Source organism: Piliocolobus tephrosceles, chromosome 4, assembly GCF_002776525.5.
Source record: "Piliocolobus tephrosceles isolate RC106 chromosome 4, ASM277652v3, whole genome shotgun sequence".
Taxonomy (NCBI): Eukaryota; Metazoa; Chordata; class Mammalia; order Primates; family Cercopithecidae; genus Piliocolobus; species Piliocolobus tephrosceles.
In genome coordinates, this window is record NC_045437.1 from 57744813 (window position 1) to 57760619 (window position 15807).

A 15807-nucleotide genomic window follows, 5' to 3' on the forward strand; every position below is an offset into this window, starting at 1 on the left:
GGGCAGCTACTGGTAGTCCCAGCTACTTGGGAGGCTGAGGCAGGAGAATGACGTGAACCTGGGAGGTGGAGTTTGCAATGAGCTGAGATCGCGCCACTGTACTCCAGCCTGGGTGACAGAGTGAGACTCCATCTCAAAAAATAATAAAAATCATAAAAATTTTTAAAAAACTCATCCTTTAGTACAGCAGTCCCCAACCTTTTTGGCACCAGGGACCGGCTTTGTGGAAGACAAATTTTCCACATATGAGGACTGGGGACAGAGGTGGTGGGTTGAGGGGGTGGCTGCCGGGGCATGCTTTTGGGATGAAACTATTCCACCTCAGATCATTAGGCATTAGATTCTCATAAGGAACATACAATCTCGATCCCTCACATGTGCAGCTCACAATAGGGTGTGTGCTCCTATGAGAATCTAATGCCACTGCTGATCTGACAGGAGGTGGCACTCAGGGGGTAATGCTCACTTGCCTACTGCTCACCTCCTGCAGTGTGCCCTCAGTTCCTAACAGGTCAAGGACTGATACTGGTCCACAGTCCGGGGATGGGGGAACCCCTGCTTTAGTACATGTCTAATAAGAGTACCTATTAAAAGCCTATTGAAGATAGTGATTATCAAGCATGCATATAGTATCGGAATCCTTTCCTCCAGAACAATCTTGATGACAACTCTAGTAGTAATGTGGTAAAGTCACACTGCTCTGATTGAGAAGGATCTGCCTCGTGCCTTCAGCACTCTCTTCCCCCTGACCCCAAACCTAGGGACTCTGCAGGGCAGTGTCTGAACACCCCTCTAAGGACAACCATTTCTAACTTCCTTGGGTTTTCCTCCCCATCATGAGCCTATCGAAGCTTAAATTAACTATGATAGCATTTACAAAGCACCGTGCTTGATATTGGCACATATACAGAGCTGCCTAAGGAGCTGCTTCAGCCTTTCCTTTGCTTCCACTTCTTTCCTTCCTGCTCCTGGCATCCCTGATTCTCTGTGAAGCCCCTGGGAATCCCAGATGGCTTAAAATGAAGCTTCTCAGACCTCGTTAATTTTTGTACGCTGCCACTTCACGGTAAGAAAAGGTGAAAGGAAATTTTCTTCCCCAGCTTGTCTTGCTTCATTTTCACTCTCGCTCTCCCCCTCCACCCTACCATGATAGTACTCTCTAGATCCACAGCCTAGTAAGGAGACTTCCCTAGTCAGATTTCCCATTGGTGGATGTTTCTTGAAGGCAAGTGCAGTCAGTACTATCTCTTAGGAAAGAGGAAAAGTAGGGAGAGAACTTTTCTAAGAATTGTGAGGAAGAAGAGGACACTTTATACCAATGCTATGACATTCCTATTAACCACTAATGTGAGAAGAGTATCTACTGCCAATGGACTAATGCTGTAAGTAGAAAGATGACATAAAAGAAAGTAACTGGAACCCATTCCTGATACAAATAAAGCTACTAACACACAACATATATAAGACAGTAACACTCAAGTGTATTACAATGAGCCAAAAAGCTTGTCTTAAGTCCTCACCAAAATCTCCATGCTCTATGTTTAGCATAAGGTTTCATAAAAACACACAAGGAGGTCAATCTCAAGTGTTGTTACAAATTATCTAATTCTATACAGAAACAGTTTAGACAAAGGATACTACTAAGAATTTCCAATTGGTTAGACAATAGGATCAAGTGACCTGTAAAGTCTCTTTTAATCCTGAGAATCTATTTTTTAAATTCGTATTTTAAAGTTTTTCTCTTTATTTCCACTATTCCCTATCCAGGGAACTGAATGGATAATTAAACCCTAGCAGCCATGGTCTAGAGGATAGTTGATAGCAGTACACAGCAAGTATTTATCCTAGGTTTGCCCATATATTCTCTCTTTTGGTTTACTTCTGACCCAAACAAGAGATTACTCTGTTTACTTAAAGAAGCAGAAAATAAACCCCTCTTTTCCACCCCCACAGCAGGCCAGAACTCTGAAGTCTATGACCCAAGAATAGAGTTCTGAGTTTTAAGAGACAGAAAGCAGTAGGAAAGCACAGGGAAAGAAAAGAGGCCCCAGTAATGAGGACCTAGAAGCAGATGAGCCTTCTGAGAACAGTGCTGGAGGGAAGCAAAGCCTTCTCAGCAATACAATTGACCAAGCCTCTGTATTTAGAGGAATCTCTCAACGGCACAGAGAGAAGCAGAAACTGACACCAGAGTATACAACCCCATCCTAGCAGGACAGCTTATGTCAAGAAGGGGTCTGCAGAGCCCACCGGGCATATGAGATAAACTGGTGTTGGCAACTCTATGGTCATTATCAGGGCCTAGTTCAGGCCAGGGCAAAGACAATGAGCTAAGGGTCTTCACCAGCTCCTTACCAAAGGGGACTCAAAAATGGGATACAAATTTTACTGTATTCCATCATACAGTAGTACCCCATACTATAGCATGCAGTATCTGTATTTATGATAAGCTGAAGTTTATTATTTAATACAGTTCTCAATCTATGGCATGTATTTGGCTATGGCATCCATGTGCTTGTTTTCTCAAAGAACCTGAAGTTAGAGGGTCCCTGTAAACACGGGTACAAATGGGCAACTAGACTAGGTAAGCTCAGCTGCCTATGGCAGTCAGGATTGCGGTACCATGGGTAGGCAGACCAGGCCAGGCAGCTCTTACAGGGTTTATTCCCCACTAGGTGAGCTTCACTTTGCCCCTGCTCTGCTCTGAGTTAGAGAGACTACCTGGAAGAGAGGCATATAATAGTGCTTAAAAATAAGCTGGCCAGGTGCGGGGGCTCACACATGTAATCCCAGCACTTTGGGAGGCTGAGGCAGGCATATCACGAGGTCAGGAGTTCGAGGCCAGCCTGGTTAACATAGTGAAATCCCATCTCTACTACTAAAAATACAAAAAACCAGCCAGGCATAGTGATGTGCGCCTGTAGTCCCAGCTACCCAGGAGGGTAAGGCAGGAGAATTGCTGGAAATTGGGAGGCAGAGATTGCGGTAAGCCGTGATCGCACCACTGCACTCCAGCCTAGGCGACAGAGCGAGACTCTGTCTCATCATCATCATCATCATCATCAACTAAGGACATTGTCTAGTCTGGTGGTTATGTTTCTGAAGTCACTGGGATTAAATTCCTGCTTTGCTACTGTGACCTCAGGCAAGTTATCAAGCCTCCTTAAACCTCAGTATTATTGGCTGTAAAATTAGGGCAAATAATTGGACCAATTTCACAGGATTGTTTCAGGGATTAAATAAAACAACACATGCATTAAGTGCTTAGCACAGTTCCTGATAAATAAGTATTGGCAACTATGTTATCATTGGCAGCTAGACCAAAATGAGAAATAAAGCAAAAATCCAGGTTTTATGATACCTATCTACCATTTCCCTCTTTGCCTTTAAGTAACAACACAGAACAGCAAGGTTGGATAGAAAATCTTAACATTTTTGATAATGAATTTGAAGGCTCTCTACTCTCTTCCACGGAGCCCACTGCTGTCTTTGTTTAGGCTGTTTCTTTTTTCTGGAGTATTCACACTACTCTTCCCTGCAACACACCTCCATAAACATCTTATAAAACCATATTAAATTTGGTTTCTACAAACCTTTGTACTAATTTGTAATGAAATTACTCTATAAAAGTTCTCCTTCATCCATTCTTGGCTGTTCTTATCACATCTCCTAATGTTTACATCTTCTACCCCCTCCTGATGACTGGTACTATCACTACCCCAAAATCAAATAACTAATACATCTATTCCTCTAGACATAGCAAGTGCTTCGTACACACTGATAGAGAGACCACAGGAAGACCTCTGGAAAGAGGGTTAACAATATAGCACTGACAGTGGTATGTCGTGGGAAAGCTGTGCTCTCCTTATGCCCAGGGAAGACAAACAGGTAGATGACAAGCAATCCTGATACGTGGTTCATTAGAATTATATTCTGTACTTCCAGCTATTTGGAAGTCACCAAGTGTGTACTGACATCTTTTTGCTGCAAGGGAGCTCTGGCAATTGCTGTTTTCTTCGTGGTACTAGGAAAGAGGGAACTACGTATATGGGGAACCATTTTGGTAAGCTTTGCAGTTCTCAAAAAGCAGCAGTTGCTCCTTAGCCATTAATTCACCACCATCAACTTTAAAACGTGGCAAGCTTGAGTTAGTTTGAATAACTCAACTAAAGTAAGAAGCTCAAAACAGGGATGGGGTGGTTGGTGGGGGCAGTTATTAAGCCTCCTGCTTTCAAAGATGTAAGACAACATTCCCCAGAAATTTCTCCACAATTACCTATGAAGCAGAGTAAAGCAGAGTCTTTGGAATCTTATTTCTGGTACACAGAGACTGTCCTAAATTACTTAAAAGTATCATTTTGAATGTGTGACTTAAGCATATGTTTTTCTCCTTATTCAAGAATAATGTAGGTGGTTACAGAAAAATCACTATTTGAGTCTGGGATGGAAGATGGAACAGCATTTGGGTCCGTGGAGCAGGTTAATTCAAAAAATACAGTCTCAAAGGGTAAGGTGTGTTCTCTACTGCTGAACACAGTTAGATTTACTCTAATTCTAAGTGTCCTGAATCTGTATACTACTCAATCTATCTAGCACCCTACCAAGGAACATTATAGCTGTTGCTTAATAACAAGTGATCAAACTAATCATACAATAAAACTCAAACTAGAAAAAAAGTCTAACTATGGCTATTTCTGCTCACACAGAATTAGGTCTCCAGATGAGAAGCTGTGAAAAGAACTCTTGAGAGATGCCACCTTGTTCTTGTGAACTGAATGAGCAAAGCTCAGCACAGCAAGGCTCTTGCAATGGCAGCCCTTCCTCTCCCTAAGAAACAGGATTTATATGCTAGAAAGCAAAGCGCGTGACTCAGCTCTGAGAGAAAGTTAAGTGTTTAAAACTTGGGGAAAAACATATTATGTAACAATTGAAAATAAAAATTTAAGAATATTTCCCTGTGATAAAACTGTAATTAAGTGTTATTTAACTGTTTCCTCTAATGACATTCATTTTAATTAGGTTTTAATAGACTGGAGCCACAACCTATAGTTTTATAAAGCAAAGTAAAATTGCAGTCTAGGAATACATTTAAGAAAAGAGAGCCATCAACACAGATGAGAGGTTACAGTATATCCCCTCATCCCTAGACCCCCGCAGTAATTAAGTGTGCTGAACAGACAGCCATTATAGCTAACAGTAGGTGTGCTCACCCCCAGTCAGCACTGGGTTGTTCTTTGAAATCCAAAGGTTATTTCTGTGATCTGCTTTCCAGAAAATTTGCATGTCACAGAATAAAGAATGTAATTCAAGAGGTGTGTGTTCTATAGATTCTACTAAATATGTAGCTTCTATCAAACGTACAACCTCTACCATTGCAATGGGGCTTTCTATTTTAATGTATACCTTTTCTTATAGCTGATTATGATACAACATTACTCATCTTGAGAACACTGGCGTATGTCTGGGAAAATGAACATCATGCAGAGAAAGTAAAATTAATATTTGAAAAACTGACTCATGTACAAGATAAATGTATCTGCAAATGAGATGCAATAAACAGGATCTTAAGAGTATGCATCTGTACCTATTTCATACTACATTATGAAAATCAGGGAGTAAATCACAAAAGTTAACTCATACCAAATGAATGTCATAGGCATTTATATTAGAAAAGAAAAACAGAATAATCAGTCCCTTTGTTAGCTGGAGCATGGGAGGAAGAAATTGGGCCTGTGGCCACCACAAATAAGTTTTCATATATTCACTTGAAAGAAAGAAAAAGTTAAAATAAACGTTACTTTTACAATTAATTTTGAAACATCAACACTTAAATTTTCATAAATCACATGTAAGCAGGAAATTTTAAATCTTGGGGAGGGGGACACTGGGCTGTATGAAAAAGATTTGGTAATCTTCTGGCTGACAATCTGATGGCTCCAAATCCATCTGCCAAGAAGCAGAGTTACTTGGCTAGCATACTCTCACTTGTACACTTGCATCAGATTAAGGCTTTCATGCCAGGAATCTTTTTTTTTTTTCCTGGTGTACTGGCCACTGCCAGAAATGGACCCAATGAATCCACCACTGCTAAGGAGTTAAGCATCTGAGATTTAATTTAACAGTTTCAGCTTTATTAAGCTGTCACAGAGCGGCCCCACTTTGATAACAGTAGCTGCTCCAATTATGGCTTGGTTTAGGGTTGACAAGTATAATGATTCATTCGTGGCATATGAGAAGCAATAAAAGGTTGTTTTGCATTACAGCTTTAAAAATGTGGGCATTTTTTTCATTTAATTTGTCACTTAGCTTTTGCTAAGAGGACATTTAAATTGCAGTAAAAGGCAAATGGGGCTTTTAGTTTAAATGTAATCCCCATATTTAAATGATCTGTAATGGCACGGTGTTGGAGTGGGAACACTATTGTCTCACAGTGGGTCCTGATGGTGACATGTGACATTTGTATTCAGGTCCTGTATTATCCATGTGGCTAAAGGGCTTCCAATTTCATTTCACAGCCAGAAGCCTGCAGAAAACACCAATTAACTTGCAGATCCCATTTGCCGACAAAACTCAGCCTCTTCTCAATGTCTGGCATCTGGCAGTGCTCAGCATTTAATTCCAAAGCAGAGCCTTGAAGCAATGTGAGCCCTGTGTAGGGGCACAAAGTCAAATTGCCCCATTTTATTAAGAAGCAAAAGCCTTTCCTTTTGTAGTCCAGAAGCAACTTTTAGTTAATTTTTTGGTGAATGAATATTAAGATGTGATACTTACTGTTACTTCTACGTGAGATTCTTCACAGAATTTAGACCCCATTAAAATGGCAAGTGACCTCTGCTTGCCATCAGAGTACATAGGAGAATTTCTAGCAGTCTAGTAATGATTGGGCGGTGGGTGGGGGGCACACAGGACAAGAGGTTGTGGTCTTTATGCTGGACTGAAATAAAAGAATTTGTATAAAGCCTGGTCCTTAATTAGAAAGTAGTCCATAAGAGGGCATAACTAGAATCAGCTGGTGGAAACTTCCACCTAATAAAAATGTATACTTCTGATTGAGGGTTAAGGTACATAATTTTCAAAACCCACTTGGAAAAGTGAAATTTGACCATGAATTAAATGTGAACGCTGCAAATTTTATTTGACTGTACTATCAGTGCCTTTTTTGGTAACCAAAAAATTTAGTTGCTATTTTCTTCCTAACCAGTCATTTGTAATTCTAAGTTTCTCTAAGTACCAAAGCTCTGTAAAATTGCATTCATTTAATATTAATTCAATAATTTTTCCTTAAATGATCCCCTTCATTATAGTTTTCTTAATGCTAATCCTGTTTACTTTATAAACCATCTAACCAATCTAGTCTGTACTACAGAGTTACAAAATTGAAAAAGATTTACTTGAAAAGTAAAACATTCAGGATTTTATGAAAATATTTATTTAAACCATGCATTATACTTGTGTTCTCTAACCACCACACTGTGTCCCCAAACATCATTCTAATACATTGAAACTATCTATTGTAGTTAGATTGCTTTACATTTTGACTGGGGGAAAGGGCATTACTATTATTTCAGGAGACTCAAAGAAAGCAGCAAGATTAAGTTATTACAAGATACTTAAGAAAATTGCCAGGGAAAAAGTCAACAAATATTTAATAGTTCACAAGTAGTGAACTTGTCCACAGCCAACTTCTGAACGTATATCCTATTAATAGGAAAAAGGAAATACTGATGTCAAATCCTTTACCAACTTGCTGCATAACCCTAGATTATACAGTGTCATGTTTGAAGTCTCCTAACCTCTCTGGACTTGTTTTCTTATCTGAAAAACAGCTAATCTCAAATACCCCTTCCAATTATGATCATTTGGTATCTTCACAGACAACGGCATCTTTTGGTTTAGACTACACCTGGGATCAATCAGCATGATGTGGTCCATCATCAGCCAAGAAAAATTTCACTGAGACTAGGATCTTTTAGTAAATATAGACAACATTACTTCTCATAAAATTAATACAGGCACTGATATATTTGTCAAAATTTCAGGTGTAACTTACAGATTTCTTAATAAAAAGATACGATAATGAACACATCATTCATTATTTCCCTAGCGGTGAACATTGGGTACCAAGACTCATCCAAACAAAATTCCCAGTATTCTTTTAATGAACATGACTAGTGGATTTCTCATTTTTTTGAACATTTGCTATATTTGTATCTTTAACCATCAGGAATTTAGGAAGCAAGAAATATTAGAATTTGCTGTATTTTTCCATTCTGAGGATCAACAGTTCATTTAAATCTATAGCAGCCAAAAATAAAATGAATATCCAAACTAATTTCAACAATTCAACTGTGGGGAGAAGGGGGAAGACTAAATTTTAGCTGAATTGATTACAATATTAATCTAGAAATAAGTAGCCAGCTCTACCATATAAAACTGCTATTTTAAAATAATACAGCTTTTTTTTTCCCCCCAAATACTTAAAGGGAGATTCCTGCACTTAACTTTCCTCGAGATCAGGCAATTCCCCCAAAACTCTGCCAAGGTTGTTTTCTGTAAACGCCAGCCCAAGTTCTAAATCCTCCTATGCTTCTAACCTATATGTTGGCAACATGTTCCATGTATGAGCAGCTCTCTCTTCAGCAATACTACGACCATGTTCTTGAAACATCTGACTATGGTATTTATCCATATGCAAATCAATGGTAATTTGTCGGGAAACATGCTTACCCAGCTCATCCCAGAGCTGCCTGTATTTGTCAGTCATTGCAGTGCCTTGTTGCCGCCAAAGTGACAGGCGAGGGTCAGCCATGAATTGCTCTGTTATCAAGGTCAACATGCGGGCCCCATTGGAGTCCCTCATCTTTAACATCTCCCGCACCTAGTGGGGAAAAACAGACCTTTAGAAAATTGTTCAAAACAAAAACACAACAAAACCCCACAGCAACACAAGAGACAAACCACCTCTTTTCTCTGTTTCTCTCTCTGTGTGTGTGTGGGGGGTGGGGGATGGGCGGGAGGGGTCAAGCCTTCACACCAGCCCTCTTAAGCAAACAAAATATATAATTTAAAACCATTCCCTACCCTAAATAGCAATTTAATCAAAGAAATGACTAGTAATTATTTTGAATTACACTTTAGAATCCATATGAAGAAAAAATGCTCTCAATTCCAAAAATGTTCTGGTTGGGTCTTACACACTGATTAAGGTGAGTAAATCGTGTTTCCTGTGTCCAGTAGAAACTTTCTTTTTTTTCTTTTTCTTTCTTTTTTTTTTTTTTTGAGACGGAGTCTCGCTCTGTCGCCCAGGCTGGAGTGCAGTGGCCGGGATCTCAGCTCACTGCAAGCTCTGCCTCCCGGGTTCACGCCATTCTCCTGCCTCAGCCTCCAGATTAGCTGGGACTACAGGCGCCCGCCACCTCGCCCAGCTAGTCTTTTTTGTATTTTTTAGTAGAGACGGGGTTTCACTGCGTTAGCCAGGATGGTCTCGATCTCCTGACCTCGTGATCCGCCCGTCTCGGCCTCCCAAAGTGCTGGGATTACAGGCTTGAGCCACCACGCCCTTCTGAAACTTTCTTTACCAGTTCTCCTTCAAATTATCTCTCTTATCTAAAACAAGTACACTTTGTGATTCAAGATTACACTCCAACAAAGTAGGCATTCATGCTTTGACAAACCACAGAAGTAAAATCTGGCACTGGGAACAGGTATCTGAACCTACCTAGTTTACCAAAACAGGTTTAAGCAAGGTGCTGCTGTTTCCTTGCATAAAATGAGATGCCATAATTTTAGTAAGATGCCATAACTTTGCTAGCCCAAGGAAATACAATACCAAAATAAACATGACAAATAGCATGGCACCTTCCTTACTCTCCAACTGATTATACTTACCATCAGAGAAGCAAAGCCTAATGCAGAGTCCACTGAGAACTCAAGAAATATTCTAAGTAGATCTGATAATGTGTGTAATAATAACACTTGGCCTTTAGTTTTTTTAGGAACAGCTTTGTTGAGACATAATTCATATACCATACAATTCACCAATTTAAACTGTACAATTCAAAGGTTTTTAGTATATTCACAGTTGTGCAAGTCCTTCAGTTTTTGAGATAAATTAGTAATTGCATAAAGGTTCTCTCTCACTTAAGTTTTTTTTAAATAAAGAGCAGCAGCATACTTCTATTGCAATGGTAAAAGAAAATGGACAGAGCTGTTAAGTTCAAGAACTCTCTTGCTCTACATGGGTGATCCACAAAGCAGAATAATAACCACAGATCTAATAAGTTAACTTTGTCTCTCAAGTTGGAACTTTAAGCTTTGTCCATTACTCTTGTGCTACATTTCCCAAATAAAAGAAAAGAAAAAAGAAACACAAGGGTAAACCTCTCTGCAGGGAGCCCTAAATGAATCCATCCACTCCAAAAATGTGTACTGCTAACTATTCAATAAGTAAGAATCTCAGCTGTAATTTCCCTGTAAGAAATTACTGGAGCAAGGTCATGAGCAGTAGAAAAGGTGGGGTGGTTGATCCTTCTTTCAGGACTCTCTCTATGTGAAAGGCAAGGAAAGGAGAAAATAGTAGATCCTCAATAAAGCAGCCCAAATCTAAAATAGATCCTGCCTGAGGTCTATACCCTCAAGAAATGGAATTTCCTCACCTGCTTTAGAATTTGAGCTTTATAAAGAACTCAAAAGCACTTCTACCCTGAATCACAAAGGTTGTGCTTCCAGGAGTGTTACTTCAGTACTCCTATAATGGAGTTTGTTCCTAATACCAAAGTACTAAAAACTCATTAACAGGTGAAGATGGAGGAAGAAAAGGAGTTGCCATTTATTGGATACAATGTTAAAGAGTTTTACATTTATACTTACTGTTTAATTTTCAAAACAACCATGTAAAATAGGCCAGATTATAATCCCCATTTTATTAATTATAAGACCAAGCCTCAGAGAAATAAAATAACTTGCCCAATGGACAAGGGGAACAGCTTGGATCAGAACCTGTATCTGTCTTCACTTCAAGTTATGCTAATTCCAAAATTAGAGGTTGCTATTACTTCATGCTATTACTTCACGTGGCATACATAATGTGTATATAATATACAGGGATAAAAAGAACAACTGCAGACCAGTCTAATAACACATCTTTCAAACTGTTTCTAACATAAGAATATATGAAATACTTCCTGTGTGTCTAAATATACTAAACCTTTTACATTATTAGTATTGTGGATTTGATTTAATGTTTGTTTTTTCTGGTAGATTTCTAACCTATTATGCAGCAACAGCAATGAAAATAAACACTTTACTCTTAAGCATATAAAACAGAACTCTCTATTTAACCAGCACTCATGTACATCTATAGCCTACTGGTAATTAATTTTCAGACTGTTGACACGGAGGCATGACATGAGTTTGAAGTGCCTGTGAATCACCAAAGAATGCTTAAATCATGCGTAAAGTAGTATTAGAGTTAAATGTATTTTATTGTAATCTAATTCTGGGGAAATTGTCAATCTACATATGGTATACAGGATAAATCGTTATAAGCATGGTATTGATTAAGCAGAATACATTATCCCTGGCCATACCCAGTAACAGGGTTTACTCTAATTCTTTTGAACTAAAAAAAAAATAAAACCTTTTAATTATAACAAGTATTAGAGAAGATATTCAACAAAAGCATCAATGAACAGTTATCTGTTTCCTTAAAACCAACTTTAATACATTAAGCATAATGATGACTATAGCCCCCCAATGAAAATATACTGATTTAATATTATTCAAAAAGCATTTTATTCAGTATTTACAAATCTGTGTATGATACTGAAACTTCTGTATAAAGCAAAACACTCAGCTTCTGCTCACAAGAAACTCATGACCAAGATAATTTAACTTCTTGAGACATCAATTTTTAATGATGCAGATGAACAGTAGACAGCATCATTTAACACCATTATCACAACGATTTTACGAGATACATTATTATTAACTAATTTTCTAGATAAGAAAATTAACAAATAATTTGCCAAGGTTTATATATTTAGAAAGATCTAGAACTTGGATTTAAACTGAGATCTATCTGACTCTTAAAACTCAAGCTCTTGAAATTAACTTATAGATACTGACATTATTAAACTAAATAATTAAAGCACATTTTAGGGATTGTAAAACTATGTTCTCTTGGGAAAATCAACTAGAAAGGGAAAAACTTGAAAAAATGGCATTTTGAATAACATTGTTAATTATTTTGCTTTTATTATTGTAAGAGGTTTTTCAAAACTGTATAAATTATCACCATTTTATTGATAGGAACTGAGAGAGACAAAAATGTCCCACATCTTGTCTAAGATTACCTAAGGGAAAAAAAAGCTTGCATTACAATACAAAAGTTTCTATTGGTCAACTAACTTAGACCCTGTTCTTTAATTTTTAAAAGAGACTTTATCCTATTGTAGACATGATCATATTTAGATAGTCCCTATATATGTATATATTTAGAATATTTCTTTAGAAATAGACAATCATACCTTTGCAAAGAGCAAATTAAGCTGCTTCCCTGATCCGTGGTACCCGCCCTGGGAAAGGAACAGTTTAACCTGTTCTTGAACCTGCTCTTCATCTAAGTGCCAGCAGTTTTCATCATCTATACTAGCACCTGCTGTTGGATCGGGAGCACCTAGAAATAGAAAGAAAAATAATAACACACAGGCTAGGTAAAAACTCTGTGCTAAAAGGATTAATTAAGACTCTTTTTGCCTACTTTTTAATTCAATCTCAATTTCAATTATACATACAAACTTATGACAAAGTAAATAAAAGGATCACTCTCATTTCCAGAACTTCCCTGATTTGTGCTAAGCCAAATGCAGATTGCTTTAGAACTGAGATATTTCTATTTTTTAGGTTCAGAGACTATTATCTTTGGAGATGAGTTTATAGGTTCTCTAAAAAATCAAATTCACAAAAGTGTTTCATTGTAAATACATGATGTTTATAAAGCTGTGTAGGCCACGCTGGAAAAATATGAGACAAGTAAACTTAGCAGAGTATTTCTCTCTTTACTATGTTAATTCAGTAAGTTTTCACTATTATCTGCTGCTGTATAAACTACATGCTGACATAAGTCTTTAGTTGCAGAAAACCGAAGATTAAAAAGGGAAATCAAGCCACATGGGAACAGGCAGTGCAGCTGTTGTATTAAACCAGGTTGTAGTATCACCTTGCCAAACTGCATAAATATTTTATTGCTGAAGTACACACAAAGATAACAGCTATGTAATAAGCCCTGTGTGTAAAGACTACCTTAGACATTAAAAAACTACCCAGATATTTAGGCAGGTAGATTGTTTATTTGCCAATAAAATAAAATGGTATTTTAAGGTCTAAGTTTCATAAGTAATATAAAAAAATTTAGATCTAAAAATCATTCATTCTCAGTGTTTCATCTGCTTATCAACCCTTAAAAAAAATACATCTGTAGGTGTGGTTTTGTATTACTTTTCTTGTCTTCTAATGATCTAAAGCAGACTCAATTAACCAAAGAAATAATCACTAGCATCTGCTTAGAACCAGGGTCTACTAGTCCCTAGTAGAGGAAGGCAGTGGGTCCCTGAGCCTGCCTGCAAAAGTGTATGTTCATTCATTCATTCAGCCAGTCAACACATTCACTGAGTGCCTGACTCAGTGCCAGCCTCTCTGCTAGACTTGGGGATAGAATAGTGTACAAAATAGACAGAATTCAGTCCTCACTGAATCTATAACCTAGTTCACAGGCTTTCAAATTTTGCTGAACAAGACCCCACAATAAGAAATATATTTTACATCATGCCTAAAGTGTTTATGTGTCTGTGTGTTTACATGATTAATCTGCAAAAATTTGATGAAAGAAAGCGTCCTTACTATAAGCAGAGTCTCAATATTTTCTACTCTATTTCATTTTTTAAAGATGGCTTGTCACAATTTTTAAAACTGATTTTACAACCTATAACGGGGTGGCCACCCACTATTTGAAAAACACTCTTTTAAGTTTTTGAGATAAATATCAATCTAATAATCATATATACAAATGTATAATAAATGGTAATAACTGCTCAGAGGAACAGGGCAGGGTGATGGAAGACTATCATTAGAGAATTCTGGCTTTGGATTGCTAGGGTAAGCATACCTTGATGAAATGGCACTGAGCTGAGACTTGCCTTAAGTGGATTAAAAGCTAATTAAAAACGAACTAAAGGTCAGGAAAGGAGGGAAGGGTCTGCATGTAAGAAGAACTTGAGCATAGCCCTTAGGCAGGAAAAAACATGGTGCATGGAAGAAATAAAAGGCAGTCTATGCAACCCAAGGATAGAAGATGAGCGGAAGAGTAATACAAGATAATCCTCAAGAAAAGAAGCAGGGTCAACTGAGTGCCTTGGTTGGTGAGGAGCTTAGTTTTTTTCCCTGAGAGTAATGAATGGAAATTCACGACAAGTTAACAAAGTGGAAGAAAGAAAAACTCTAAATAATAAAAGATGTTTTGTCCTGATATGCATCAATTTCAACATTCCTACCAAGAAATATTATGCAGCCGTAAAAATGAATGTGGAGCTTCTCTATGCATTACAATGGAAAGATATCCAGGACATACTGCTGATTGAAAAAAAATCAAGGAGAATAAAAATATACACAGTATACCACTTTTCAGGCAATTAATGATGTTTATACTAGATAGACTAACCAAGAAAAGGAGAAGATCCAAATAAATAAAATCAGAAATGAAAAGAGAGACATTAAAATTGATACCATAGAAATAAAGATGATCAGAGACCTATTATGAATAACCATATGCCCCAAAACTAGAAAACCTAGAAGAAACAGAAAAGCCTGAGCAGACCAGTAATGAGTAGCAAGATTGAATCAGTAATAAAGAATCTCTCAGCAAAGAAAAGCCCAGGATCAGATGGATTTACAGCCTAATTCTACCAAACGTAGGAAGAACTAATACGAACTGTCTTGAAACTGTTCCAAAAAATCAGAAGACAGAATCCTCCCTAACTCATTATACAAGGCTAATGTCAGTATGGTACCAAAACTAGACAAGGACACAACCCAAAAAGAAAACTAGAGACCAATATCCGTGATGAATATAGACATAAAACTCTTTAAATACTAGCAAATCCAATCCAACAGTATGTCAGAAAGATTATACACCATGATCAAATGGATTTTACACCAGGGATGCAAGGATTGTTCAACATGCAAATCAAGAAATGTGATACCAGAATAAAGAACAAAAAACATATGATTATCTCAATAGACACAGAAAAAGCATTTGTAAAATGCAGCATCTCGTCATGATAAAAAACCTCAGCAAACTAGGCATAAAAGGAACATATCCCAAAATAATAAAGGCCATATATGAAATACTCACAGTCAACATCATACTGAATGGGGAAAGGTTGAAAGCATTTTAAGTACTGGAACAAGACAAGAATGCCCATTTTCCCACTCATATTCAACATAATGCTTGAAGTCCTAGTCAGAGTAATCAGTCACAAGAAGCAAATAAAAGGCATCCAAATTGGAAAAGTCGTCGTCAAATTATCCCTGTTTACAGATTATACAATCTTCCATCTAGAAAAACCTGAAGACTCCACCAAAAAGTGATTCAATTTGATAAACGAATTCAGTAAAGTTGCAGGATGCAAAATCAACATACAAAAAGTGTGTTTCTATATGCCAATAACAATCTACCTAAGAACCAAATCCTACTTACAACAACAACAAAAAATAAAATACTTAAGAATATATTTAACCAAGGAGGTAAAA

The 15807-nt window shown here is 37.5% G+C and overlaps 1 protein-coding gene across 1 annotated transcript in view; it reads right to left on the reverse strand.

The window, feature by feature from the left end:
* Positions 1-15807, reverse strand: part of ZSWIM6 (zinc finger SWIM-type containing 6) — a 223554-nt gene that overhangs the window by 43264 nt on the left and 164483 nt on the right. Inside the window, exons 4-5 of the mRNA XM_031935423.1 lie at positions 12528-12676; positions 8728-8878 (exon numbers count right to left, since the gene is read on the reverse strand). Coding sequence (XP_031791283.1) covers positions 8728-8878; positions 12528-12676 — 300 coding nt within the window. The remainder of the gene's footprint in view (positions 1-8727; positions 8879-12527; positions 12677-15807) is intronic.